Here is a 27,833-nt window from a genome sequence, read left to right on the forward strand (position 1 = left end):
TACGCGCTCTCAGCCCCGGCAGCCATTTTATCGGGGTCATAAGCCCATCACAATGCACACACGTGTCTTCGGCAAAATGGCGATGTTCTCACGTACGGCAGATACGAAATCTTGTGAGGTAGAAGTTCTCCTCTAGTGGTAGGAAAACACCACACACTAACTGACAGGCAGCTATATGAGTATGTATATAATATATGAGCCCTGAGGAGAACACGGGGACAGGTGAGACCCCCCTTGTGCTATATTATATCCCTGATCAGACCCCCCTGTGCTAAATTATATCCCTACACTCAGACCCCCCTGTGCCAGTATATCCCTACACCCAGAACCCCCATGTGCCAGTATATCCCTACACCCAGACCCCCCCCCCTGTGCCAGTATATCCCTGCACCCAGACCCCCCTGTGCCAGTATATCCCTGCACCCAGACCCCCCCCTGTGCCAGTATATCCCTACACCCAGACCACTCCCCCTGTGCCAGTATATCCCTACACTTAGAACCCCCCTGTGCTATTATATCCCTACACCCAGACCCCCCTGTGCCAGTATATCCCTGCACCCAGACCCCCCCCGTGCCAGTATATCCCTACACCCAGAACCCCCCTGTGCCAGTATATCCCTACACCCAGACCCCCCGTGCCAGTATATACCTACACCCAGTTCCCCACCCCCCGTGCCAGTATATCCCTACACCCAGACCCCCCCCCTGCCAGTATATACCTACACCCAGACCCCCCCGTGCCAGTATATCCCTACACCCAGACCCCCCGTGCCAGTATATCCCTGCACCCAGACCCCACTGTGCCAGTATATCCCTACACCCAGACCCCCCCTGTGCCAGTATATCCCTACACCCAGACCCCCCGTGCCAGTATATCCCTGCACCCAGACCCCACTGTGCCAGTATATCCCTGCACCCAGACCCCACTGTGCCAGTATATCCCTGCACCCAGACCCCCCCCCTGTGCCAGTATATCCCTACACCCAGACCCCCCTGTGCCAGTATATCCCTACACCCAGAACCCCCCGTGCCAGTATATACCTACACCCAGGACCCCCCCCCATGCTGATATCCCTACACCCAGCCCCCCCCCCCCCTGTTCTAATATATCCCTATACCCTGTGTCACTGTATGAGGAGCCCCCAGTGAATGTATATTATTATAGTCTGCCTATGATCCTCAGATATACATGGGCTCAAGTCTTCCTGAACAGAGCGACCTAGGATGGATAATAACCGGAACGAGGTGACCCAGAGGATACTACATTTTACACTGGACATCATCTGTCTGCTGATCAGAGAGGTGAGGGATTTGGGGTATCACCATTGTTACTTCATGTCTGTGTATAGTTCCCCTGGCCCGCTGCAGTGCAGTCATTTCATAGACAAGGAATATATATATGTGTAGCTGACAGATGAAATCTCCCAGATACACAGCTAACTTCATATAATCATACAAACGTTATATATGGGTCACATGTCCCTGCTGAGAAGCTCCATACCATATACCTACACCTCACTGTGACATCACACCACCAGTGTCCTGTATCGGTTTATGGATGACTGGTCAACACTGTTGCAGTTGGCTTGTAGTCAGAGATGTCTTCCTCTTTGCACAGTGACATTAATTGGCTTTCTCCACTTTGTAGGACAATGTTGTCGTGAGAAAGTCGGAGGGCTGGGTCATCATTGAACCTCCCCCTAGCTCACTGATACATGAGAGGGACAATGACCAGAAGATCCTGGATCTCACCAACAAGATCATTCAGCTTCTGACCGGAGAGGTGACTGCTGGGAATGGGGCGTTATACAGTAAATGGATGCTTCATGATGATGGTATTCTCATTTTATATAGGAGTCAGCCACCAAGCAGACATTGGCGCACGCAGATGTTTGTAAGTTGGAGATCATGGACAATAGCCAGGCGGTATGCCCAGATGGTAAGGAGCGAGTTTGTAAATCAATTGTCATATTTTGTAGAGAATGTAAGGGAGCAGCTACACAGCATTCTCTTATGAAGGCCGATTCTCCAGGGTGTGGGGACATAAATGCCATCTTTTATATTCGCATATGTTTCATTGTAAGGTCACGTACATCGCTGTCATATATTTATGTGCAAAGCTCTGGTTCTGCTGATAATAAAATCCTCCCCATCTAAAGATAATACAGATGTGAGTGTTGGTGTCATCACTGTTGTAACATCCTTCTCTCTGTCCAATAAAGCTATGACTGGTCACTTTCCCTGTAGTGGCAGTGTCTATTCACAGGGTTCCTCCAGAACTGGAGGTGGAACTAAATTCTTGGAGACTCCAGAGCAGGGGTGCCTGACCATAGTCCTTAAGGCACACGCACATTCCCCAGTTCAGTGATGTTCAGGCTTGAGCATAGATGGTTAAATCAAAATAACAGGTACTTAGGGCCTTATTCTGGTTCAGGCGGCCAAACATACGTACGTTCCGTATCAGCGTACGTTTCCCGTACGCGGACGTTGAGCGAAAGTCCACCCACAAAACATCCGCATACGGACGGTCACAAACACCGACAAAGGGGAGTGGCGTACACTTGAGCGTACGCCACCGTACACGGACGGATCTCCTCCTAGACACCGATAACTGGCGTACACTTGAGCGTACGCCACCGTATACGGACAGCTTTCGTCCGTTTTTACACCGACATCTTACGGCTATCTGAGCGTTCGCCACCTTGCATGGACGGGTCTCGCCTGTTTTCAATGGAAAACTCAGCGTATGTCACTGATCTTGAGAGTGAGCGTATGTCCGTGCACGCTGGCATACCCTTCACATATATGGCCCTGCTAATCTAGCCTTTCAACTATGATTAAGACAATTAAATTAATTATTCTAATTGTTCATCAATTATTGTTTTCTATTACCTCAATTGTCTACCTTAATGAACAGCCTAATAAAAATACATTTTAACTAAATAGTGGCCATGGCCTTAACACATTGCAGAAACATCCTTGTAGCTGTTAGATGTGGTTTATGTGTTTTTATCATAATTTAAAAAACTATGTTTGTATAAGAGTGAAAAGGTTGACACATGTCGACGTGTGTAGATTGAGTGTGCTGCTGTTTAAAGTATATGAAAACACTTAGTGAATGTGTATAAATGGTTTCCAAATACCTACCTTGGCATATATATAAGCAGGTCTTAAAAAGATTCTTACCTTAAATAAAACCAACCTTTACATGTAGAGAAGTGTAGAAAAATAAGCTTCCAATGTGTTTGTGGGCTGTGTGTGGCTTGCAGGTAGTGAAATAATGGTTTGGACGTAATAGACTGCAGCATTGCTTATTACATTCAGGTGTATGTGTTTGAGTAGTAATCAGCGTTAATTAGCAGACCCAGGCGTCCGCTCTCATGCATTATCTGTAGGGGTGGTATGGAGGTGGCGGGGGCGGCCGCCTGTTTTGTGTCTGAAATGCACGGTGCTGTCGCCGATCGAGGCGGTAGTAGCACCGTACATTTTTTGTGCACACCCCTGTGTATGCCCATGTGTACGCCCAGTTTCCCTCATTATTTCGGCCGCTCCCCTCAACACGCCCCCATGCCGCCCACAATGACCGTACTCTTGCGGACAGGTTTTTTCGCACGGAAAGACCCGTCCGTGAGCGTTGTGGAGTCGTCGCGCCTGCGCATTGCGGAAGGTACGCATGCGCAGATAAAAAAAAAAAAACGGAACGTACGCTTACGGCCCAGCCGCCCGAACCAGAATAAACCCCTTAATAAGTCATAACCTTTTTGTGCCTGTTATTGAGGACTGTGGTTGGGGAAACTCTGCTCCAGAGTCTGGCTTGATGTAACTAAAGAGCAGGGAAGGGGTGTCTGATAGGAAGGAGAGGCTGGAAAGTGATTGGATGCTCACACGCATCGTGTTTATGCCGGTAGCATTTAGTATCACTGCAGTCTGGATGGTGAAGGCGGTGGATGATAGTGTCTGCAAAAGCTTGAGTCTACTTATACCCCTTTTACACCAAGAACATTTCCGTTATTGCTGGGTCGACCCAGTGGTGTAAATGGGCCCCTTAAAAATAACCCGTGTCCAAAGACCTGGTAATTCAACACGGGAAATGTTCCGGATTGAACATGGGTGAGACCCATGTTCAGGGGCAGTGTAAACGGGTAACCCGGGTCATCCGATCAATGGTGGGAGCCCGTTCCTCCCAATCACAGCATCCTGCGGTCAGTCCGGAGGTGGGGCAGGGGGCATGTACAACCTCCGCTTCTGTCTGCTGTACTATGGCAGCAGCGGAGTCGTGGAAGGAGGTGAATGGATGCCTGTGTGTGGCATCCATTCACCTCAGGGATGGAGGTTGGGGGCAGCCCAGCAGCTTTTGCAAGCTTTTTGTCTCGGGGACGCCGTGTAAAAGGGTTAAAAAAAAAAATGGGTAGGAGAAGGTTCCAAAAACCTTGGTGTGACCTGGTGCTTTAGTGTGATATTAGGATGTTACCAGGGGTCGGGTTCCACTGTATAAGAAAATGTTCTGGGTTCCTATCTGCTACTTTGCTAACCTGCTCTCTCGTTTCCTCACAGATGGATCAGATACCAGTTTAGGGTTCCACGGGTCCAGGAAGTCTTCTAAGGAGGACAGTCCTGTTCATGAGGACAATCCGAGAGGGTTTATCGGGAAGGTCACTACTTCACGTGAGAAACCACAGATATCTCTCCTAGATGAATCCATGGAGAATCTCACAGATGGTGACACAAAACACTCCTCTGCAGATGTCACAGAAGACCTCCTGGGCACTTATACCCAGGAAGACCACTCTTCTATTAATATTAAGGTAGAATCTATCTCTGATGAAGAAGATTTCACAGATTGTGACGCCTATACCCCCACAGATGATACCCCATACTCAACCATCAATATGAAGGAGGAATCAGTCTCCAGCTTGGAGGGAAGTCTCACAGAGAATGACTACACATCTGTACATATAAAGGAAGAGTCCAACTCAGGAGAAGACACCGATGTTTATCCCACCTCCGACCATTCACCATCCAGGTCCATCCGGAGGAAGCCTGGTAGAAAACTGAACGCTTCTCAGATAGTGGAACCCAACGCTGAAGGTCTGTATTGCTGCACGGACTGTGAGAGGTCTTACCCCACCAACTCGCGCCTCATTAAACACCAGCGGATCCACAGAAGCAAGACCATCCCTTGCCCGCAGTGTGGAAAACACTTCTCTTGTAACTCGGCCCTGACCAGGCATCAGACAGCCCATACAACAGAGAAGCCCTTCACCTGCCGAGAGTGTGGCAAATGCATGTCGTCCAAACCCGCTCTCGCTGTGCACCAGAGGATCCACGATGGGGAGAAGCCCTTTGTGTGTTCCGATTGCGGCAGGCATTTCCTCTTCAAATCCCATCTGGTCCGACACCAGGTCCAACACGGCGGGCAGAAGCCGTTCTCCTGCTCGGAGTGCGGAAAGTTTTACAGCAGCAAAGCCGCCATCGTCATGCACCAGCGACTCCACACGGGGGACGCCTTGTATACCTGCACCGAGTGCGGGAAGGGCTTCGTGCAGAGGAACCATCTGCAGCAACACTTGAATATACACTCTGGGGAAAAGCCCCACGCCTGTCCCCAGTGCGGAAAACGCTTTAAACAGAAGAGTAACCTGAAGCAGCATATGAGCGTCCACGTTCCTAAGAAGAAGGAGACGTTTTCTTGTCCTCAATGCGGCAAATGTTACAAGCGCAGAGCCGACTTTAAGTGGCACATGCTGATACATCTAGGAGAGGTGAAATCCCAGCTTCCTTCATGGCCAAACACATGACTCCTCCACGCATTGGACTGTAGTGATGTGAGAGACCGACGTTATACACAGGTGGATCAATAATTGAGGGAACAAGACCTCTCACCTGTGCACCACTTCCCCTCAATAGACTGCACTAGCTATGGTGAAAGCATGGCGCGGTCTAGTGGTTGTGAGGGGAAGCGGTGGTCTACTCTGGCCTGCTGGGAAATTAGACAGAAAGAGAGAACATGACACACGTGTGAGGTCTTGTTACATATTAAACCACCCTTGTGGCTCCATCTACAGCGACTATTCGTACGCCGTAGCGCAGTCTGCTGCCTCATCAGAGAATCAACGTTTTGTGGGAATACTTAGTATCTTATTCAGATAAAACAGGTGCGGTAAACTGATTTATAGGGCTATTCATTCAGACTATTTTTTCTGAATTTAGAATGATACATGCAACCAGCTGTAATGGCTTAGCTGCACCCATAGCTCACAGTCAATTCCTTGCTCCTGAGGGCAGTATGGTTGGAGTAGAGGTTTACGTTACCGTATGTATGTTCTTCACATATCTCTCTGGGTTCCCTCCCACAATCCAAAAATCGACTGGTAGAATAATCGACATTCGACAGAAGCAGCTTCACTAATTTGTGTGTGTACATGTGGTGAGGAAGAGTGTAAGCTCCACTGCATCGGGGGCTGATGGTCAAAGTAAATACTTCACGGTGCTGCAGTATATGTGTGCGCTATAGAAATGTGAACAAAGGGTAGTGTGCCTGCAGCTGTGTTATCCCCATCATATATCGCTGTACCGTCCCCTCTCCCCTATATAATAACACCACATATCAGCGTGTGCCGGGAGCTGTGTTATCCCCATCATATATCGCTGTACCGTCGCCTCTCCCCTATATAATAACACCACATATCAGCGTGTGCCGGGAGCTGTGTTATCCCCCATCATATATCACTGTACGGCCCCCTCTCCCCTATATAATAATACCACATATCGGCGTGTGCCGGGAGCTGCGTTATCCCCCATCATATATCACTGTACCGTCCCCTCTCCCCTATATAATAATACCACATATCGGCGTGTGCCGGGAGCTGTGTTATCCCCATCATATATCGCTGTACCGTCCCCTCTCCCCTATATAATAATACCACATATCAGCGTGTGCCGGGAGCTGTGTGATCCCATCATATATCACTGTACCGTCCCCTCTCCCCTATATAATAACACCACATATCAGCGTGTGCCGGGAGCTGTGTTATCCCCCATCATATATCACTGTACGGCCCCCTCTCCCCTATATAATAATACCACATATCGGCGTGTGCCGGGAGCTGCGTTATCCCCCATCATATATCACTGTACCGTCCCCTCTCCCCTATATAATAATACCACATATCAGCGTGTGCCGGGAGCTGCGTTATCCCCATCATATATCGCTGTACCGTCCCCTCTCCCCTATATAATAATACCACATATCAGCGTGTGCCGGGAGCTGTGTGATCCCATCATATATCACTGTACCGTCCCCTCTCCCCTATATAATAACACCACATATCAGCGTGTGCCGGGAGCTGTGTTATCCCCATCATATATCACTGTACTGTCCCCTCTCCCCTATATAATAATACCACATATCAGCGTGTGCCGGGAGCTGTGTTATCCCCATCATATATCGCTGTACCGTTGCCTCTCCCCTATATAATAATACCACATATCGGCGTGTGCCGGGAGCTGTGTTATCCCCATCATATATCGCTGTACCGTCCCATCTCCCGTATATAATAATACCACATATCAGCGTGTGCCGGGAGCTGTGTTATCCCCATCATATATCACTGTACCGTCCTCTCTCCCCTATATAATAATACCACATATCAGCGTGTGCCGGGAGCTGTGTTATCCCATCATATATCACTGTACAGTCCCCTCTCCCATATATAATAACACCACATACCAGCGTGTGCCGGGAGCGGTGTTATCCCCATCATATATCGCTGTACCGTCCCCTCTCCCCTATATAATAACACCACATATCAGCGTGTGCCGGGAGCTGTGTTATCCCCATCATATATCGCTGTACCGTCGCCTCTCCCCTATGTAATAACACCACATATCAGCGTGTGCCGGGAGCTGTGTGATCCCATCATATATCACTGTACCGTCCCCTCTCCCCTATATAATAACACCACATATCAGCGTGTGCCGGGAGCTGTGTTATCCCCATCATATATCACTGTACTGTCCCCTCTCCCCTATATAATAATACCACATATCAGCGTGTGCCGGGAGCTGTGTTATCCCCATCATATATCGCTGTACCGTTGCCTCTCCCCTATATAATAATACCACATATCGGCGTGTGCTGGGAGCTGTGTTATCCCCATCATATATCGCTGTACCGTCCCATCTCCCGTATATAATAATACCACATATCAGCGTGTGCCGGGAGCTGTGTTATCCCCATCATATATCGCTGTACCGTCCCATCTCCCGTATATAATAATACCACATATCAGCGTGTGCCGGGAGCTGTGTTATCCCCATCATATATCACTGTACCGTCCTCTCTCCCCTATATAATAATACCACATATCAGCGTGTGCCGGGAGCTGTGTTATCCCATCATATATCACTGTACCGTCCCCTCTCCCCTATATAATAACACCACATATCAGCGTGTGCCGGGAGCTGTGTTATCCCCATCATATATCACTGTACCGTCCTCTCTCCCCTATATAATAATACCACATATCAGCGTGTGCAGGGAGCTGTGTTATCCCCCATCATATATCACTGTACCGTCCCCTCTCCCCTATATAATAACACCACATATCAGCGTGTGCCGGGAGCTGTGTTATCCCCCATCATATATCACTGTACCGTCCCCTCTCCCCTATATAATAATACCACATATCAGCGTGTGCCGGGAGCTGTGTTATCCCCCATCATATATCACTGTACCGTCCCCTCTCCCCTATATAATAATACCACATATCAGCGTGTGCCGGGAGCTGTGTTATCCCCATCATATATCGCTGTACCGTCCCCGCACCCCTATATAATAATACCACATATCAGCGTGTGCCGGGAGCTGTGTTATCCCCCATCATATATCACTGTACCGTCCCCTCTCCCCTATATAATAATACCACATATCAGCCTGTGCCGGGAGCTGTGTTATCCCCATCATATATCACTGTACCGTCCCCTCTCCCCTATATAATAATACCACATATCAGCGTGTGCCGGGAGCTGCGTTATCCCCCATCATATATCACTGTACCGTCCCCTCTCCCCTATATAATAATACCACATATCAGCGTGTGCCGGGAGCTGTGTTATCCCCCATCATATATCGCTGTACCGTCCCCTCTCCCCTATATAATAATACCACATATCAGCGTGTGCCGGGAGCAGTGTTATCCCCATCATATATCACTGTACCGTCCCCTCTCCCCTATATAATAATACCACATATCAGCGTGTGCCGAGAGCTGTGTTATCCCCCATCATATATCACTGTACCGTCCCCTCTCCCCTATATAATAATACCACATATCAGCGTGTGCCGGGAGCTGTGTTATCCCCATCATATATCACTGTACCGTCCCCTCTCCCCTATATAATAATACCACATATCAGCGTGTGCCGGGAGCTGTGTTATCCCCATCATATATCACTGTACCGTCCCCTCTCCCCTATATAATAATACCACATATCAGCGTGTGCCGGGAACTGCGTTATCCCCATCATATGTCACTGTACTGTCCCCTCTCCTCTATAAATATTAAGACTCTGGGTAGGTTTCAATGCCGCGGCGAGTGGGTTAAACAGCGAGGATCGCTGTTTAACCCCCTCGCCAGCCACTCACCCTATTCAATGTTCTGGGGGAATCCCTCAAACAGGGGGATTCCCTCAAACAGCGAGACCTACGGCTAAAGCAGCAAACTCGCTGTATTTAGCAGCGAGTCTTGCTGCTTCTGCAGCCAAATACTCCAATTCCCCCTCGCTCAAAAAACAGAGCGAGGGGGAATTGGCGTATGAGGGGGGTGAGTTGAATACTTACTGGGAAGCCCTGCTCACTGTCACCGCTTGCCCACGGCATTGAATACACCCCTATAAGTTGCATTGGCCCACCATGTGATTGTTTAAAAAAAACAAAATCACAGAGTATTGGTGTAAAAAAACCTTTTTATTGACAAGGAACAAAACAGTAATTGGTTTGGTGCACAGTAATGAATGACCAATAAATTGAAACTGGAAAAAGCCTCCTTTAAGGCTGTTGTAGCCCCACCCGGTAGGGAGGTGCTGCTGAACCCCGGTCGGGTGTCGTCAGCATTGGCCAATTAAAGGAGTATACGCAACTAATAAAATGTTGTAGTGCACTCGCACTATATCGCCTAAACTAATTTGTAAATGCCTCTGAAAAGGTCCTCTGTAAAGAGTGAGAGGCCTTCAGCGTTTAGGTGGGCACCATCAGGAAGATATAAATGGGCATCATGGAACCGTATCAGGCGGTGATTCACTACTGCTGCCCCTTTAGCTAATATGGCCTTGCCCACAGCAGAATTAACTTTGCGTCTGGCCACATCGATTTCAGGATTACTCCTCGCCTTGTCCCAAATGCGCCGAGAAACAATGTCGGACCATACTACCTTGCAAAAAGTCCACGCATCACAGATCTTCTCCAAATCCCTCACTATGGACCATCGCAAATCTAACGAACTCATTGTCCCCATGTCATTTCCACCAAGGTGAACAAGTAGGACTTTAGGGACTCCAAACCTCTGCACGGCGGCTAACAATACTTCAGTAAGGGAACCCCAACACATATCCTCCAACCCTAGCCACCTTATTCTATGCACCTCTGGAAAAATGGACGTGTCATGGGCCACTGTGGTCTTGGAGGCCCAGTACACACAAGAGTCTCCTACAATCCACACCGATTTAACGTCAAATCCACCTGTAAACAAAGTAGGAGGTTCCCATCAGACACTGTTTAGACAACAAGATTACAATGAAACTAAACAGGAGCCATTATTGGGGGGGAGGGGAGTGCACCGAGGAGGGGGTGATGACCGGGCTCATGTTAAATGCTGCCGACAAAACAGGTGCAAGCAACCTGTAGACCTGGTCATGGCATTTGCCGTACATAATGCACAAGTGCTTGTACGAGGTGTGGCTATTAAATAACGAGACTGATGCTACAATTCTCTTCTACGTACTCCCCTTTGGAACCGCTTGGCGTTGCGTTATATATATATAATGCTTTGGCCATAACCATGGTCTAGCTTATCATTTCAGCTCCGTCATTTTCTTGAAAAATGGGTTCCCTTGAATACAGACTTTACGGAATAGATAGAAGTGACTCAGTGCTAAGTCCGGGTGATCTAGCACCGAATTCTTTTTCCAGGGCAAAACGGCATCACAGAGAGAGTTGTGTGGTTCTCTTTCTTCTGAGTCCTTCCTACAAAGATTCTAGAACATTTTTTGTAGTAATGCCGAGTCACTGTTGCACCTTTTGGTACCCAGTCTGTCAGAATAACAGCCTTGATATCAAAGAAAACAATTAACATAGCTTTAAATTTGGATTTGGGTTGACGTGCTTTCTTCAGTCTTGGTGATGAGGTTTCCCAGTGCATGGGCTGGTGTTCCGTCTCAGGATCGTACTGGAGGATTCATGCTGGGTCACATGTAATAACTTTATATAAAATAAAAAAAAACAGGAATCTGCTTGAATTCATTCCAAACCTCTCTATACAAATTCGTTTTTTTTTTCCATTTTTCTCTGCTCGACAGCGAGACGTCTCGGAACCCATCTTGGCACAAACTTTTGTCATGTTAAGACTTGCCTAACAGTTTCATTGTTGATGTTTGCTGTGAATGCTATCGTTAGGGCACTGAGTCATCGGACAATTGCAACAAATCGTTTTTGGTATAGTCCAAGTTTAATGTCCCCCCTACCCCCTTGTAAGTCACACTCTATGGTTTACGTGTTGCAAATACAGTCGCATTATGTAATAGCCACGCCTTGTATTTCCGGTATGGAGAGACCCACCGCGGCAGCGGTTGTGGCATCATTGACCTGAAATGATTGAGTTCCAAACTCAGAGGACGACAGATCCGAGGAAAGCACAAATCATTTCAAGACTGAACCAAGTGTGTACTTCGTTCTATGGGAACTGTCCAAATGCACCTGCCATATCCCCCAATACTGGGGAGGCTGCACCGAAGACATAGGGGAGATCCGAAAGTCCAAAGTGCAAGGGACAGCCAGCGACCACAACAGTTGGATAAACTTGGGGCCTGATTCATGTTTTGTAAGTAAAGGAACTGGGTATAACCATGCTTAACTGCAGGTGGGGCAGATGTACCATGTGCAGAGAGATTAGATTTGGGTGGGGTGTGTTCAAACGGAAATCTGAATTGCAGTGTAACAATAAAGCAGCCAGTATTTGTGGGCTGCATGCTAAAGCAGCCAGTATTTCCCCTGCACAGAAACAACATAACAAATCTAATCTCTGCCTCACCCACAATGGACTTCTAGGCACGGCACTGTGACAAGGCAAAGAAAAGGTCAACAGAAAATGGGACACTCCCAGGGTGCGGGCCCACACTCCATAGCCGAATGCAAATGTGGCAAGAACCTGACCACCATAGGACATCTTCTGTACCCAGTGACAGGAGCCATACCATTCAGAGCTTTGGCAATCATAAAAGATTTGGGCAAATCTTGGCTTCAAGAAGGGTTGACCATCATTCAGATTGGTCAGCCAGAAACCATGGCTAATGTCCACCTGCCTGGAACCCCAAATAAAGGAAAGCATTGACCGATGCCCGCTCTTACCTCTATACGCGCTTGAGGAGCGGAATTCCTCCCATTCCATCCAACTGGCATGGTTTGATTGATCAGTATCTGGGCAGGCAGCAGGCATTGCTAAGCTGTCCATGCCTGCCTGATAACCTGGAAAACATGAGAAACGTGTTACCAACTGCGGCAGTCGTAGCTGCAACAAACGGTACTGGGTCAAACACCCCTGCCAGCCGCAACAGGTCCATCGAATATATGCTCCAAAACCTGAAACTCCAACGGGTTTCGTCAGCCACTGCGACTGGGAATTACTGCCATCAGCGCAATCCTGAACAGCTCCCCGCTAAACTATTGCAAAATGGAATCTCTAATCCTGATCTTGGCCGTTTTATTTGATCTTGATTTTCCCTGTATCAGTCAACCCTCAGCGGAGAAGGTTCAAACTAGGTAAAAAGTACAGACAGAGCCACCCACAGGCATAGCGACAGGACATAAGAACAATCAGCCTTTACTTACCTGATGCTTTCTTGGAGACAACTCTGACCAGAGAAAGGACCAGGTCCACCAGAGGAGAGGAGAAAAAGGGCACTGCCATACCGCCTCTATTACCTTTCACACAACAAGACAGCACGACTGCACATTGTAGATTCTGGGATGTACCACGACAACTAGTCCACAACTGCACATTGTAGATTCTGGGACGTACCACGACAACTAGTTCACAACTGCACAGTAAAAGTAACTCTTAAGCCCCCTGCTCATTGCACCCATGGAAGATTCCTACTCCCTAAATCTGGCAGTGTGATGTCCAACCAAGCTTCTACATCTTCGAAATCGAGGGCCTCATGTCCACAGTAAACATGTTGTGCACCAAATGAAGGTTTGATAACATTGTGTGCACTTCAGGTCACTGGCTATGAATAGGATGGTCTTCTCCAATGCTGCTGCCAATGCCTCCCTGCCCTGCAGGATGTGCTCAATTATTCTAGCGCATTACCACCCAAAAGGCCGCCATCGGCATCTGAACTCCAAATGGACCTACGCCGATTGTGCCTGTCAGGCCCAGCACTTTTAGAACAGTCCTTGCGCGACCCACTGATTGTAGGAGACACCCCCCAACTAAAGGGGCATTGGCAACTAATTCACCTGACGTCCCAGGATTATCAGCCATAGAGATGATCCCGGCCAAACCAGCACCAGACATACCCTCTTCGCCAGGGCGGTAAACAGATCCTGGACCTGAAACAAAAGAAATAGTAGTTGTCAGAGGCAGGACGGACCCTAGAAGTGACGGAGACAAAACTCGGAGACATATAGCCAGGAGTCACGGGGAGCAGCAAGATGGCCATCATCAAGGTATACTGTGGCTGAAGCGTTAGTAATCCAACAGATTGTGAGGGTACCCACAAGGGCGACCTGAGACCCAGCCACAAGGTCTGTTCTGGGGTGCAGGATATCCCCTGCAACAGTATTACTTTTGTAAGACATGGGGTGTGACACGGTGGATGGCCTACAAAAAAAGAAATGATCTCTCATGACAGATGAAGAATGCTCTGGCCCAACCATGGGAAAACTGGAATACTGTACTGCAATAGACACCCACCCATGACCATGACCCACTGCCTAAGTTTCCAGACCCCACCAGAGGTTCAAAAGCCACGGCCACAGTGGCCAGAGCCACTAGCAGGGCAGCATCGATGGCTCCATCCATGACCACAACGGCAGACCCAGCAGAGTAGGATCCGGTGATCAACTTCTGAGACCCTAGACCAGACGTGGGGGAAAAGTGGCCCTCCGGCTGCTGCAGAACTACAAATCCCAGCATGCCTTGCCACAGTTCTGCTATTTGGCCATGATAAAAATGTTTCAGGGCATGCTGGGATGTGTAGTTCAATAGCAGCCTGAGGGCCACATCCTGCTATAGACATAACAGAAAGCCAAAACCTGACCACCAAGACCAGGTGTTGTGAAAATAAAGCCCTCTTATCACATTAGCAGTGCATGTTTGTGAGGATCCCGGGGCCATGCGTGCAATTAATTTCACCTAGCGGCTGGCGTGGACACTGCTGCTTGCGGCAGGAACTCCACTAGACCACCGGGGCGCAGGCTGGACCTAGTCATCCATTTTATTATAAGGTGGGGGAGGACCAGCATAGGGGAGGCGGCGCCAGCCTGTAGCACCTCCTCCAGCTTTGGGCGCCAATCTGCCGCAGGTTTACCGCCTGGGAAGATCCCAGGGTCATGCGTGCAATTCATTTTGCCTAGCGGTCATCTCCGCCTTGAGAAAGACAGCGTTTACAGCTCTGCACGGTGCCCTGGGGTCATCGGTTCTCGGATCACACAGTAAGCATGCAATAGTACGGTACAACGGCACCATTATTACATCCACACCGTAACCACACTATATACATATATATACAGATAGCATTAACATTGAGCACAGTTAGGACTAGACTAATATAACAAGAAAGATGGGGAGGTGGATGTCATTGTCCACCTAGGAACAAATGACCTGGTTAATGCTGAAGTCATGGCCAAAAAAGATGAATTTAGAAAGTTAGGAACTGCTCTAAAACAGGTGGCAACCACTGTAACTCTCTCAGAAGTATTGCCAGTACACCAAGGGGAAGATAGAACTCTGAGAATCAGAAACTTCAATGATTGGCTAAGGAATTGGTAAAACGAGGAGAGATTTGGATATTTAGGTCAAAGTCAAGCTACCTGGCAAGACAGAGCCTTATATAAAAGTGATGACCTGCACCCATCTTCAAGGGAAACGAGAATATTAAGTGAGAAGTTAGGAAGCTTCATCAGCAACTATTTAAACTAGCAGAGGGGGGCAGTGAACCAAATAAAAAGGAAGAAATCTGATCCCCCAACCTAGACGTATTGTCTCTGCAGGCAAATGGAACAGGAAGCCTATCCACTGCAACAGAAGATAATGCCGATCAAAACCGAATAGATATAGGCAGAAAGATGAACATAGCATTTTAAGAAGGCTGATTTTGTAGAGATGGGAAACACTGTAAGGCAGTGGTTCCCAACCCTGGTCCTCAAGTACCCCCAACAGTGCATGTTTTGCAGGTCTCCACACAGAATCACAAGTGCTATAATTAGCTCCACCTGTGGATCTTTTCAAATGTGCCTGAATAATGAGTGCACCTGCCGGGTGACCTGGAAAACGTACACTGTTGGGGGTACTTGAGGACCAGGGTTGGGAACCACTGCTGTAAGGGATTCTTTGGCAGAGTGGAGGAACTTGGAAGGAGTGCAGGAGAAGTGGGAAAAATAAAAGTGCAATTCTAAAAGCAACAGAACTTTGTGTCAAAAGAGTTAGGAAAAACACACGAAAAAGGAAGCCATTGTGGTTTGCGAAAGAAGTAGCCAGTATTGTGAAAGCAAAAAAGTTGGCCTTTAAGAAATTTAAGCAGAAGCAGAAAAATGAGGACAAAGAGGTGTATCTTGTTAGACAGAAGGAGGCTAAGAAGGTAATCAGATGTGCAAAAGCACAGGCTGAAGAGAAAATGGCCCAGTCAGTGGGTAAAGGGGGCAAAACTTTTTTTAGGTATATAAGTGAAAGGAGAAAATGAAAAAGTGGAATAATAAGACTAAAGACAGAGAGTGGAAGTTTTCTTGAGGGGGACAATGTAATTACATATCATATTAATAATTATTTCTGCTCAGTATTCACTGCTGAAAGAGAGGGGAAGGGGCCACAGTTAAGTTGCAAGTATAGTCAGAAAACTGAGGGAGAGACAAGTACATTTACAGAGGAGAAAGTCCTCACAGAACTCTCAAAACTGAAAGTGGATAAATCAATGGGGCCAGATGGGATACATCCAAGGATACTAAAAGAGCTCAAAGGGGAGCTGGTAAAACCAATAACAGTCACTAGCTACTGGAGTAATCCCAGAGGACTGGAAAACAGTGAATGTAGTCCCACTGCACAAAATTGGAAACAAGGAAGAGGTAAGCAACTATCGACCAGTGAGCCTTACATCAGTAGTAGGGAAATTGATGGAAACACTCTTAAAACAGAGTTGTAGAATATCTCAAAACCAGCAATTTACAGGATCCAAAACAGCATGGGTTTACTGGGGGAAGATCATGTCAAACAAATCTTATTGACTTTTTGACTAAAGTAATAGATCAAGGTGGGGCTGTAGATGCGGTTTATCTAGACTTTAGTAAGGCTTTTGACACTTTCTCACATCGCAGACTGTTAAATAAACTTGAAAGCTTGGGATTGGATTCTAAGATAGTTGAATGGATAAGAGCGTGGTTGCAGGACAGAATACAGAGTTGTAGTAAACAGAGTACAGTCAAAGGAGGGAAAGGTTACAAGTGGAGTACCCCAGGGATCTGTACTTGGACCAGTGCTTTTTAATATCTTTATTGGTGATATTGCAAATGGAATTGAGGGTAAAATGTGCCTTTTTGCAGATGACACAAAGGTATGCAACAGGGTAGACACACCAGAAGGGGTAAAACAAATGATGGATCTAGGTAGATTAGAGAAATGGTCAAGAGAATGGCAACTACAGTTTAATGCAAAAAAATACAAAATCATGCACTTGGGTCTCAGAAATCCAAAGACTCAATATAGTATAAATAGCACTATAATGGAAACTACTGAGGAAGAGAGGGATCTAGGTGTCACCATTTCAGGGGACTTAAAAGCAGGTAGGCAATGTAACAAAGCAATGAAGAAGGCAAGTCAGATGCTTGGTTGCATAGGGAGAGGTATCAGCAGTAGAAAGAAAGAAGTAATAATGCCACTGTATAGGTCATTGGTACAACCTCACCTAGAGTATTGTGTTCAGTTCTGGAGGCCATATCTCCAGAAGGATATAAATACATTAGAGACTGTACAAAGAAGAGCAACTAAAATGGTGCATGGCCTACATCACAAAACGCACCAGGAAAGACTAAAAGATCTTAATATATATAATTGCTTATTGCCATTTGCCCCCATACAGTACCAGATTTGCAGACCAACCAGCCAACTAGTTGGATGGTTGGAGGAAAGTTGGTCTGATGTGTAGCCAGCATTAGAACGTGTCTCAGAGCAATATGGAGACCCCCTGTGGCTTTGGACACATGGAGTCTAGAAGGGGTTGGGAACCTTTGGTCTACAGCAAGTTGGTCGACAGTCATTAGGTCGACATGGTTCTAGGTCAACGGGTGAAAAGGTCGACACAATCATTAAGTTGACATTCAAAAAGTCAAAAATGTGTTTTTTTACAGATTTATTTACCCGAATGTCGACACAGTTGACATGGACACAGTTTCCAGTGCACCGCATGCACTCACCATGCTGCGCTTATCACACTATTTTATTCTCCCACCACACCCTAGTGGATGTAGGGCATGAAATACAGCCTGTCGGCACATGTTGGGTCAAAAAACAGTGAAAAACCCCATGTCAACCTTTTGACGGTCTAACTAATGACCTGTTGTCCTAAACCCATGTCGGCCATCATATATCGCTGTACCGTCCCCTCTCCCCTATATAATAATACCACATATCAGCGTGTGCCGGGAGCTGTGTTATCCCCATCATATATCGCTGTACCGTCCCCTCTCCCCTATATAATAACACCACATATCAGCGTGTGCCGGGAGCTGTGTTATCCCCATCATATATCACTGTACCGTCCCCTCTCCCCTATATAATAATACCACATATCAGCGTGTGCCGGGAGCTGTGTTATCCCCATCATATATCACTGTACCGTCCCCTCTCCCCTATATAATAATACCACATATCAGCGTGTGCCGGGAGTTGTGTTATCCCCATCATATATCGCTGTACCGTCCCCTCTCCCCTATATAATAATACCACATATCAGCGTGTGCCGGGAGCTGTGTTATCCCCATCATATATCACTGTACCGTCCCCTCTCCCCTATATAATAATACCACATATCAGCGTGTGCCGGGAGCTGTGTTATCCCCATCATATATCACTGTACCGTCCCCTCTCCCTATATAATAACACCACATATCAGCGTGTGCCGGGAGCTGTGTTATCCCCATCATATATCGCTGTACCGTCCCCTCTCCCCTATATAATAACACCACATATCAGCGTGTGCCGGGAGCTGTGTTATCCCATCATATATCACTGTACCGTCCCCTCTCCCCTATATAATAACACCACATATCAGCGTGTGCCGGGAGCTGTGTTATCCCCATCATATATCGCTGTACCGTCCCCTCTCCCCTATATAATAATACCACATATCAGCGTGTGCCGGGAGCTGTGTTATCCCCCATCATATATCACTGTACCGTCCCCTCTCCCCAATATAATAATACCACATATCAGAGTGTGCCGGGAGCTGTGTTATCCCCATCATATATCACTGTACCGTCCCCTCTCCCCTATATAATAATACCACATATCAGCGTGTGCCGGGAGCTGCGTTAGCCCCATCATATATCGCTGTACCGTCCCCTCTCCCCTATATAATAACACCACATATCAGCCTGTGCCGGGAGCTGCGTTATCCCCATCATATATCGCTGTACCGTCCCCTCTCCCCTATATAATAATACCACATATCAGCATGTGCCAGGAGCTGCGTTATCCCCCATCATATATCACTGTACCGTCCCCTCTCCCCTATATAATAATACCACATAGCGTGTGCCGGGAGCTGTGTTATCCCCATAATATATCACTGTACCGTCCCCTCTCCCCTATATAATAATACCACATATCAGCGTGTGCCGGGAGCTGTGTTATCCCCCATCATATATCGCTGTACCTTCCCCTCTCCCCTATATAATAATACCACATATCAGCGTGTGCCGGGAGCTGTGTTATCCCCATCATATATCACTGTACCGTCCCCTCTCCCCTATATAATAATACCACATATCAGCGTGTGCCGGGAGCTGTGTTATCCCCCATCATATATCGCTGTACCGTCCCCTCTCCCCTATATAATAACACCACATATCAGCGTGTGCCGGGAGCTGTGTTATCCCCATCATATATCACTGTACCGTCCCCTCTCCCCTATATAATAATACCACATATCAGCGTGTGCCGGGAGCTGTGTTATCCCCATCATATATCGCTGTACCGTCCCCTCTCCCCTATATAATAATACCACATATCAGCGTGTGCCGGGAGCTGTGTTATCCCCATCATATATCACTGTACCGTCCCCTCTCCCCTATATAATAATACCACATATCAGCGTGTGCCGGGAGCTGTGTTATCTCCATCATATATCACTGTACCGTCCCCTCTCCCCTATATAATAATACCACATATCAGCGTGTGCCGGGAGCTGTGTTATCTCCATCATATATCACTGTACCGTCCCCTCTCCCCTATATAATAATACCACATATCAGCGTGTGCCGGGAGCTGTGTTATCCCCCATCATATATCGCTGTACCGTCCCCTCTCCCCTATATAATAACACCACATATCAGCGTGTGCCGGGAGCTGTGTTATCCCCATCATATATCGCTGTACCGTCCCCTCTCCCCTATATAATAACACCACATATCAGCGTGTGCCGGGAGCTGTGTTATCCCCATCATATATCGCTGTACCGTCCCCTCTCCCCTATATAATAATACCACATATCAGCGTGTGCCGGGAGCTGTGTTATCTCCATCATATATCGCTGTACCGTCCCCTCTCCCCTATATAATAATACCACATATCAGCGTGTGCCGGGAGCTGTGTTATCCCCCATCATATATCGCTGTACCGTCCACTCTCCCCTATATAATAATATCACATATCAGCGTGTGCCGATAGGTGTGTTATCCCCATCATATATCGCTGTACCGTCCCCTCTCCCCTATATAATAATACCACATATCAGCGTGTGCCGGGAGCTGTGTTATCCCCCATCATATATCGCTGTACCGTCCCCTCTCCCCTATATAATAATACCACATATCAGCGTGTGCCGGGAGCTGTGTTATCCCCATCATATATCACTGTACCGTCCCCTCTCCCCTATATAATAACACCAAATATCAGCGTGTGCCGGGAGCTGTGTTATCCCATCATATATCGCTGTACCGTCCCCTCTCCCCTATATAATAATACCACATATCGGCGTGTGCCGGGAGCTGTGTTATCCCCCATCATATATCGCTGTACCGTCCCCTCTCCCCTATATAATAATACCACATATCGGCGTGTGGCGGGAGCTGCGTTATCCCCATCATATATCGCTGTACCGTCCCCTCTCCCCTATATAATAATACCACATATCAGCGTGTGCCGGGAGCTGTGTTATCCCCATCATATATCACTGTACCGTCCCCTCTCCCCTATATAATAATACCACATATCAGCGTGTGCCGGGAGCTGTGTTATCTCCATCATATATCGCTGTACCGTCCCCTCTCCCCTATATAATATCACCACATATCAGCGTGTGCCGGGAGCTGTGTTATCCCCATCATATATCGCTGTACCGTCCCCTCTCCCCTATATAATAATACCACATATCAGCGTGTGCCGGGAGCTGTGTTATCCCATCATATATCGCTGTACCGTCCCCTCTCCCCTATATAATAATACCACATATCAGCCTGTGCCGGGAGCTGTGTTATCCCATCATATATCACTGTACCGTCCCCTCTCCCCTATATAATAACACCACATATCAGCGTGTGCCGGGAGCTGTGTTATCCCCCATCATATATCACTGTACCGTCCCCTCTCCCCTATATAATAACACCACATATCAGCGTGTGCCGGGAGCTGTGTTATCCCCCATCATATATCACTGTACCGTCCCCTCTCCCCTATATAATAACACCACATATCAGCGTGTGCCGGGAGCTGTGTTATCCCCCATCATATATCACTGTACCGTCCCCTCTCCCCTATATAATAATACCACATATCAGCGTGTGCCGGGAGCTGTGTTATCCCCATCATATATCGCTGTACCGTCCCCTCTCCCCTATATAATAATACCACATATCAGCGTGTGCCGGGAGCTGTGTTATCCCCATCATATATCGCTGTACCGTCCCCTCTCCCCTATATAATAATACCACATATCAGCGTGTGCCGGGAGCTGTGTTATCCCCCATCATATATCACTGTACCGTCCCCTCTCCCCTATATAATAATACCACATATCAGAGTGTGCCGGGAGCTGTGTTATCCCCATCATATATCACTGTACCGTCCCCTCTCCCCTATATAATAATACCACATATCAGCGTGTGCCGGGAGCTGCGTTATCCCCATCATATATCGCTGTACCGTCCCCTCTCCCCTATATAATAACACCACATATCAGCCTGTGCCGGGAGCTGCGTTATCCCCATCATATATCGCTGTACCGTCCCCTCTCCCCTATATAATAATACCACATATCAGCGTGTGCCGGGAGCTGCGTTATCCCCCATCATATATCACTGTACCGTCCCCTCTCCCCTATATAATAATACCACATAGCGTGTGCCGGGAGCTGTGTTATCCCCATAATATATCACTGTACCGTCCCCTCTCCCCTATATAATAACACCACATATCAGCGTGTGCCGGGAGCTGTGTTATCCCATCATATATCGCTGTACCGTCCCCTCTCCCCTATATAATAATACCACATATCAGCGTGTGCCAGGAGCTGTGTTATCCCCCATCATATATCGCTGTACCGTCCCCTCTCCCCTATATAATAATACCACATATCGGCGTGTGGCGGGAGCTGCGTTATCCCCATCATATATCGCTGTACCGTCCCCTCTCCCCTATATAATAATACCACATATCAGCCTGTGCCGGGAGCTGCGTTATCCCCATCATATATCGCTGTACCGTCCCCTCTCCCCTATATAATAACACCACATATCAGCGTGTGCCAGGAGCTGCGTTATCCCCCATCATATATCACTGTACCGTCCCCTCTCCCCTATATAATAATACCACATAGCGTGTGCCGGGAGCTGTGTTATCCCCATAATATATCACTGTACCGTCCCCTCTCCCCTATATAATAACACCACATATCAGCGTGTGCCGGGAGCTGTGTTATCCCATCATATATCGCTGTACCGTCCCCTCTCCCCTATATAATAATACCACATATCAGCGTGTGCCAGGAGCTGTGTTATCCCCCATCATATATCGCTGTACCGTCCCCTCTCCCCTATATAATAATACCACATATCAGCGTGTGCCAGGAGCTGTGTTATCCCCCATCATATATCGCTGTACCGTCCCCTCTCCCCTATATAATAATACCACATATCGGCGTGTGGCGGGAGCTGCGTTATCCCCATCATATGACGCTGTACCGTCCCCTCTCCCCTATATAATAATACCACATATCAGCGTGTGCCGGGAGCTGCGTTATCCCCATCATATAGCACTGTACCGTCCCCTCTCCCCTATATAATAATACCACATATCAGCGTGTGCCGGGAGCTGTGTTATCTCCATCATATATCACTGTACCGTCCCCTCTCCCCTATATAATAATACCACATATCAGCGTGTGCCGGGAGCTGTGTTATCCCCCATCATATATCGCTGTACCATCCCCTCTCCCCTATATAATAATATCACATATCAGCGTGTGCCGATAGGTGTGTTATCCCCATCATATATCGCTGTACCGTCCCCTCTCCCCTATATAATAATACCACATATCAGCGTGTGCCGGGAGCTGTGTTATCCCCCATCATATATCGCTGTACCGTCCCCTCTCCCCTATATAATAATACCACATATCAGCGTGTGCCGGGAGCTGTGTTATCCCCATCATATATCACTGTACCGTCCCCTCTCCCCTATATAATAACACCACATATCAGCGTGTGCCGGGAGCTGTGTTATCCCATCATATATCGCTGTACCGTCCCCTCTCCCCTATATAATAATACCACATATCAGCGTGTGCCGGGAGCTGTGTTATCCCCCATCATATATCGCTGTACCGTCCCCTCTCCCCTATATAATAATACCACATATCTGCGTGTGGCGGGAGCTGCGTTATCCCCATCATATATCGCTGTACCGTCCCCTCTCCCCTATATAATAATACCACATATCAGCGTGTGCCGGGAGCTGTGTTATCCCCATCATATATCACTGTACCGTCCCCTCTCCCCTATATAATAATACCACATATCAGCGTGTGCCGGGAGCTGTGTTATCTCCATCATATATCACTGTACCGTCCCCTCTCCCCTATATAATAATACCACATATCAGCGTGTGCCGGGAGCTGTGTTATCCCCCATCAATATCGCTGTACCGTCCCCTCTCCCCTATATAATAACACCACATATCAGCGTGTGCCGGGAGCTGTGTTATCCCCATCATATATCGCTGTACCGTCCCCCCTCCCCTATATAATAATATCACATATCAGCGTGTGCCGATAGGTGTGTTATCCCCATCATATATCGCTGTACCGTCCCCTCTCCCCTATATAATAATACCACATATCAGCGTGTGCCGGGAGCTGTGTTATCCCCATCATATATCACTGTACCGTCCCCTCTCCCCTATATAATAACACCACATATCAGCGTGTGCCGGGAGCTGCGTTATCCCCATCATATATCACTGTACCGTCCCCTCTCCCCTATATAATAATACCACATATCAGCATGTGCCGGGAGCTGTGTTATCCCATCATATATCACTGTACCGTCCCCTCTCCCCTATATAATAATACCACATATCAGCGTGTGTCGGGAGCTGTGTTATCCCATCATATATCACTGTACCATCCCCTCTCCCCTATATAATAATACCACATATCAGCGTGTGCCGGGAGCTGTGTTATCCCCATCATATATCACTGTACCGTCCCCTCTCCCCTATATAATAATACCACATATCAGCGTGTGCCGGGAGCTGTGTATCCCCATCATATATCACTGTACCGTCCCCTCTCCCCTATATAATAATACCACATATCAGCGTGTGCCGGGAGCTGTGTTATCCCCATCATATATCACTGTACCGTCTCCTCTCCCCTATATAATAAAACCACATATCAGCGTGTGCCGGGAGCTGTGTTATCCCCCATCATATATCGCTGTACCGTCCCCTCTCCCCTATATAATAACACCACATATCAGCGTGTGCCGGGAGCTGCGTTATCCCCATCATATATCGCTGTACCGTCCCCTCTCCCCTATATAATAATACCACATATCAGCGTGTGCCGGGAGCTGTGTTATCCCCATCATATATCACTGTACCGTCCCCTCTCCCCTATATAATAATACCACATATCAGCGTGTGCCGGGAGTTGTGTTATCCCCATCATATATCGCTGTACCGTCCCCTCTCCCCTATATAATAATACCACATATCAGCGTGTGCCGGGAGCTGTGTTATCCCATCATATATCACTGTACCGTCCCCTCTCCCCTATATAATAATACCACATATCAGCGTGTGCCGGGTGCTGTGTTATCCCCCATCATATATCGCTGTACCGTCCCCTCTCTCCTATATAATAATACCACATATCATCGTGTGCCGGGAGCTGTGTTATCCCCATCATATATCACTGTACCGTCCCCTCTCCCCTATATAATAATACCACATATCAGCGTGTGTGGGGAGCTGTGTTATCCCCATCATATATTAGTGTGTGTGTGTATATATATATATATATACACACACACACACACACACACACACACACACTGACGCGCTGTCTCCTTCCCCCTGGCCGGATGTATTGGCCATGCACGGGATCTCGCTACTCACGCGAGATCTCCAGTGCAGCCCGGAGCTGGCAGCAGGGACAGCGATGTCGCTGTCGTGGGGATAGGGCTTTGTCACCCTGCAGCTGTCGACGCGGATAGCGGCACAGGGACTGAGCGGTCAGCGCTGTAATGGTGCCCATACACTGTGCGATACACACCATGCGTTTTGGACTAGATCAGATCGCATGCATTCTGAACGCAATGCAATCTAGTGCAGCGCATACTTTTTGTGCCGTGCGACGTCATGTGCGTGGGAGCGCGCACCGCAACCGTTACATTGTACCGTGTATGGGCACCTTAAGTAAAGATGAAACAATCTTCCAACAAGCATCACTGGTAAAATCAGATTAGCCCTAGTGACTACACACAGCAGACAGCCACAAACAGAGATACTGGGGCAGATGTATGAACCAGCGTTAAGTGCAAAACGCTGGTTAACTGGGGGGGATTACGCTTATCCTAATGTATCACTAGCTCACCGAACGTGTGCTAGTGACAGCCCCGCCGAGTTACGCTCGGCAGGGCTGTCCCCTGCAATCCCCCCCAGGGATTAGTGGCCGGGGCGATGTATTAACAGCCTTCAAGGCGTTAATTCGCCCCGGCCGCTTCACCAGCTCAGGGCTAGCGTTGTCCTCGCGGTTTTAGCGAGATCTCGCGCATGCCCAGGAAGCTGGCCGGGGGGGGGCGGCAAGTGCATATGTGCGGGGCAGCGAGGGAGACGATAAAGAGAGCCGTTCACGCTGGGGATAGCGGCTCTCCTTATCTGCTTAATACATCTGCCTATAACGTTTGCCCGCTTCTCCACGTTATGCTGGACAAGCGGGAGTCGTTATGTGTAAAACAGGGTTGCCGACCCTCCCGGAATTTCCGGGAGTCTCCCGAAAATCGGGTACCCCCTCCCGGCCCCCGGAAGGGTGGGCAACCCTCCCGGATTCAGGGGGGACCGCCGCTGACCCCCGGATCGCGGCATTAAAATGCCGCAATCCTCGGGTCTCAGAGGAGGGGGCGGAGCTAAAACGGCACAATCGCGTCATTTTAGCCCCGCCCCCTCCATGGAGATCCCTGAATTAGCTGCTTTTAACCGTATGGGGGCGGGGCTTAGTGATGTCACTCGTAAGCCCCGCCCCCTGAACGGCTGCTGAATCTCTCCTCTCCGGGCTTCTCCCGGAGAGGAGAATGTTAAAGTCGGCAACCCTGGTGTAAAACGTTATAGGCAGATTAGTACATCTGCCCCAATGGGAGATCATCATGTTCTCACCTGTGTCTGTCTGTCCCTTATCTCTGTGCTGATTGGCTGACTTACAGAGGAAAAACACGAAGCCCAAAATAAAACAAGGCCAAAAAAACATGCAACAAGACACCCCCCAAAAAAATAAGCAACTCAGAAAAATGACAAGCCCAACCCCGCACGTTATAGGCTGACCTGGCACCTATGTCCCCTATAGAATAATGATCAGGACATGATAATATAATACATCACCTAGATTCAGCATCGAGGAGGCCGTCAGTGGGTCACGATTGGATTGAGACGAGTTCTTGTTTACAGTAACACATGTGGTTGCATTTGAGGACTACAGGAACATGGCCGTACATATTCTATTTCTTTCACATTTCAACCACAGGAAAATGGCCGCCAATACTTTTAGTGGATACAGACGTTGTTTAAAAACTGTCCTCTAGTGTTTTTGTAGAGACTGTGTATTGTTCTGCATTCATCGCCCTCTAGTGGTCGTTCGTTCAGTATGCGGGCTCTGAGCATGCGCGTCCCTGCGACAAGGTGCGTGAGGCCGCGGCGGCCATGTTGGTTTGGGGCAGCGGAGATAACAGTGGGAGGTGATCTAATGAGAGAGGCTGCTGTGTTATATGTCATACTTCTTACGTGTTACATGTCATATGTTATATGTGCATTATCATGTGTGTTATATCATATATATACCATACTGTGCATAATGTAACATACAGGGTAATGTACTCATAATATATATGACATGTATGTAGTATGATATTACACATATTACATATAATATGCGTATATCGTGTAATATATATATATATATAAAGTACACATATATACCATACAGTGTATAATGTATCTGTACTATGTATATTACACACCATATATGCATATTATATGTACTATGTGTAATAATATATCATACTACATACATGTTGCATGTCATATATTATGTGTACATTACCCTGTATGTTACATTATACTATATGGTATATATTCAATATCGATACTAAGTTATATACAGTTTCTTCTAAGTTATATACAGTGCTTGAAATGTATCGGCGTGCCGGTATGCAGGCTGTGCCGTATGTGGCGGTGTGCCGGTATGCAGCGTGTGGCGTATGTGGCGGTGTGCCGATATGTGGAGTTGTGCTGGTATGTTGCGGTGTGCGGGTATGTGGGGACAGGGCTATTTTTGGGCAGCAACGCCGTTCCTGAATCTCTTTTCAAAAATGTAATGACGTAACCAGAAACAGCATTCTGGGACTTCTGCGGCCCACC

General features: G+C 47.7%; 4 protein-coding genes across 7 annotated transcripts in view; 2 read left to right on the forward strand and 2 right to left on the reverse strand.

The window, feature by feature from the left end:
* Positions 1-27,833, forward strand: part of LOC146009858 (uncharacterized) — a 360,424-nt gene that overhangs the window by 178,777 nt on the left and 153,814 nt on the right. The window lies entirely within an intron of this gene.
* LOC146009862 (uncharacterized) overlaps positions 1-27,833 on the reverse strand; it is a 151,902-nt gene that overhangs the window by 79,469 nt on the left and 44,600 nt on the right. The gene's annotated exons all lie outside the window — the stretch shown is intronic.
* On the forward strand, positions 39-11,947 carry LOC146009885 (uncharacterized). Of its 2 annotated transcripts, XM_083150479.1 has the most exons (5): positions 39-222; positions 1,184-1,302; positions 1,649-1,783; positions 1,855-1,939; positions 4,555-11,947. In XM_083150479.1, exons 2-5 carry the CDS (start codon positions 1,225-1,227, stop codon positions 5,796-5,798), a joined length of 1,542 nt encoding a protein of 513 aa, XP_083006605.1. In that variant the 5' UTR covers positions 39-222; positions 1,184-1,224; the 3' UTR covers positions 5,799-11,947. The 2 variants fall into 2 exon arrangements, with proteins under 2 accessions (XP_083006605.1, XP_083006607.1); XM_083150481.1 differs by lacking the exon at positions 39-222 and having other exon boundaries at positions 1,135-1,302.
* LOC146009890 (uncharacterized) lies at positions 9,949-26,896 on the reverse strand. The gene is made up of 4 exons (XM_083150488.1): positions 26,799-26,896; positions 13,733-13,825; positions 12,623-12,739; positions 9,949-10,738 (listed from the first exon to the last, which is right to left on the reverse strand). The coding sequence occupies exons 1-4, from the start codon at positions 26,809-26,811 to the stop codon at positions 10,176-10,178; spliced, it is 786 nt and encodes a 261-aa protein (XP_083006614.1). The 5' UTR covers positions 26,812-26,896; the 3' UTR covers positions 9,949-10,175.

This window comes from Crinia signifera, chromosome 6 (assembly GCF_055691185.1).
Source record: "Crinia signifera chromosome 6, ASM5569118v1, whole genome shotgun sequence".
NCBI lineage: Eukaryota > Metazoa > Chordata > Amphibia > Anura > Myobatrachidae > Crinia > Crinia signifera.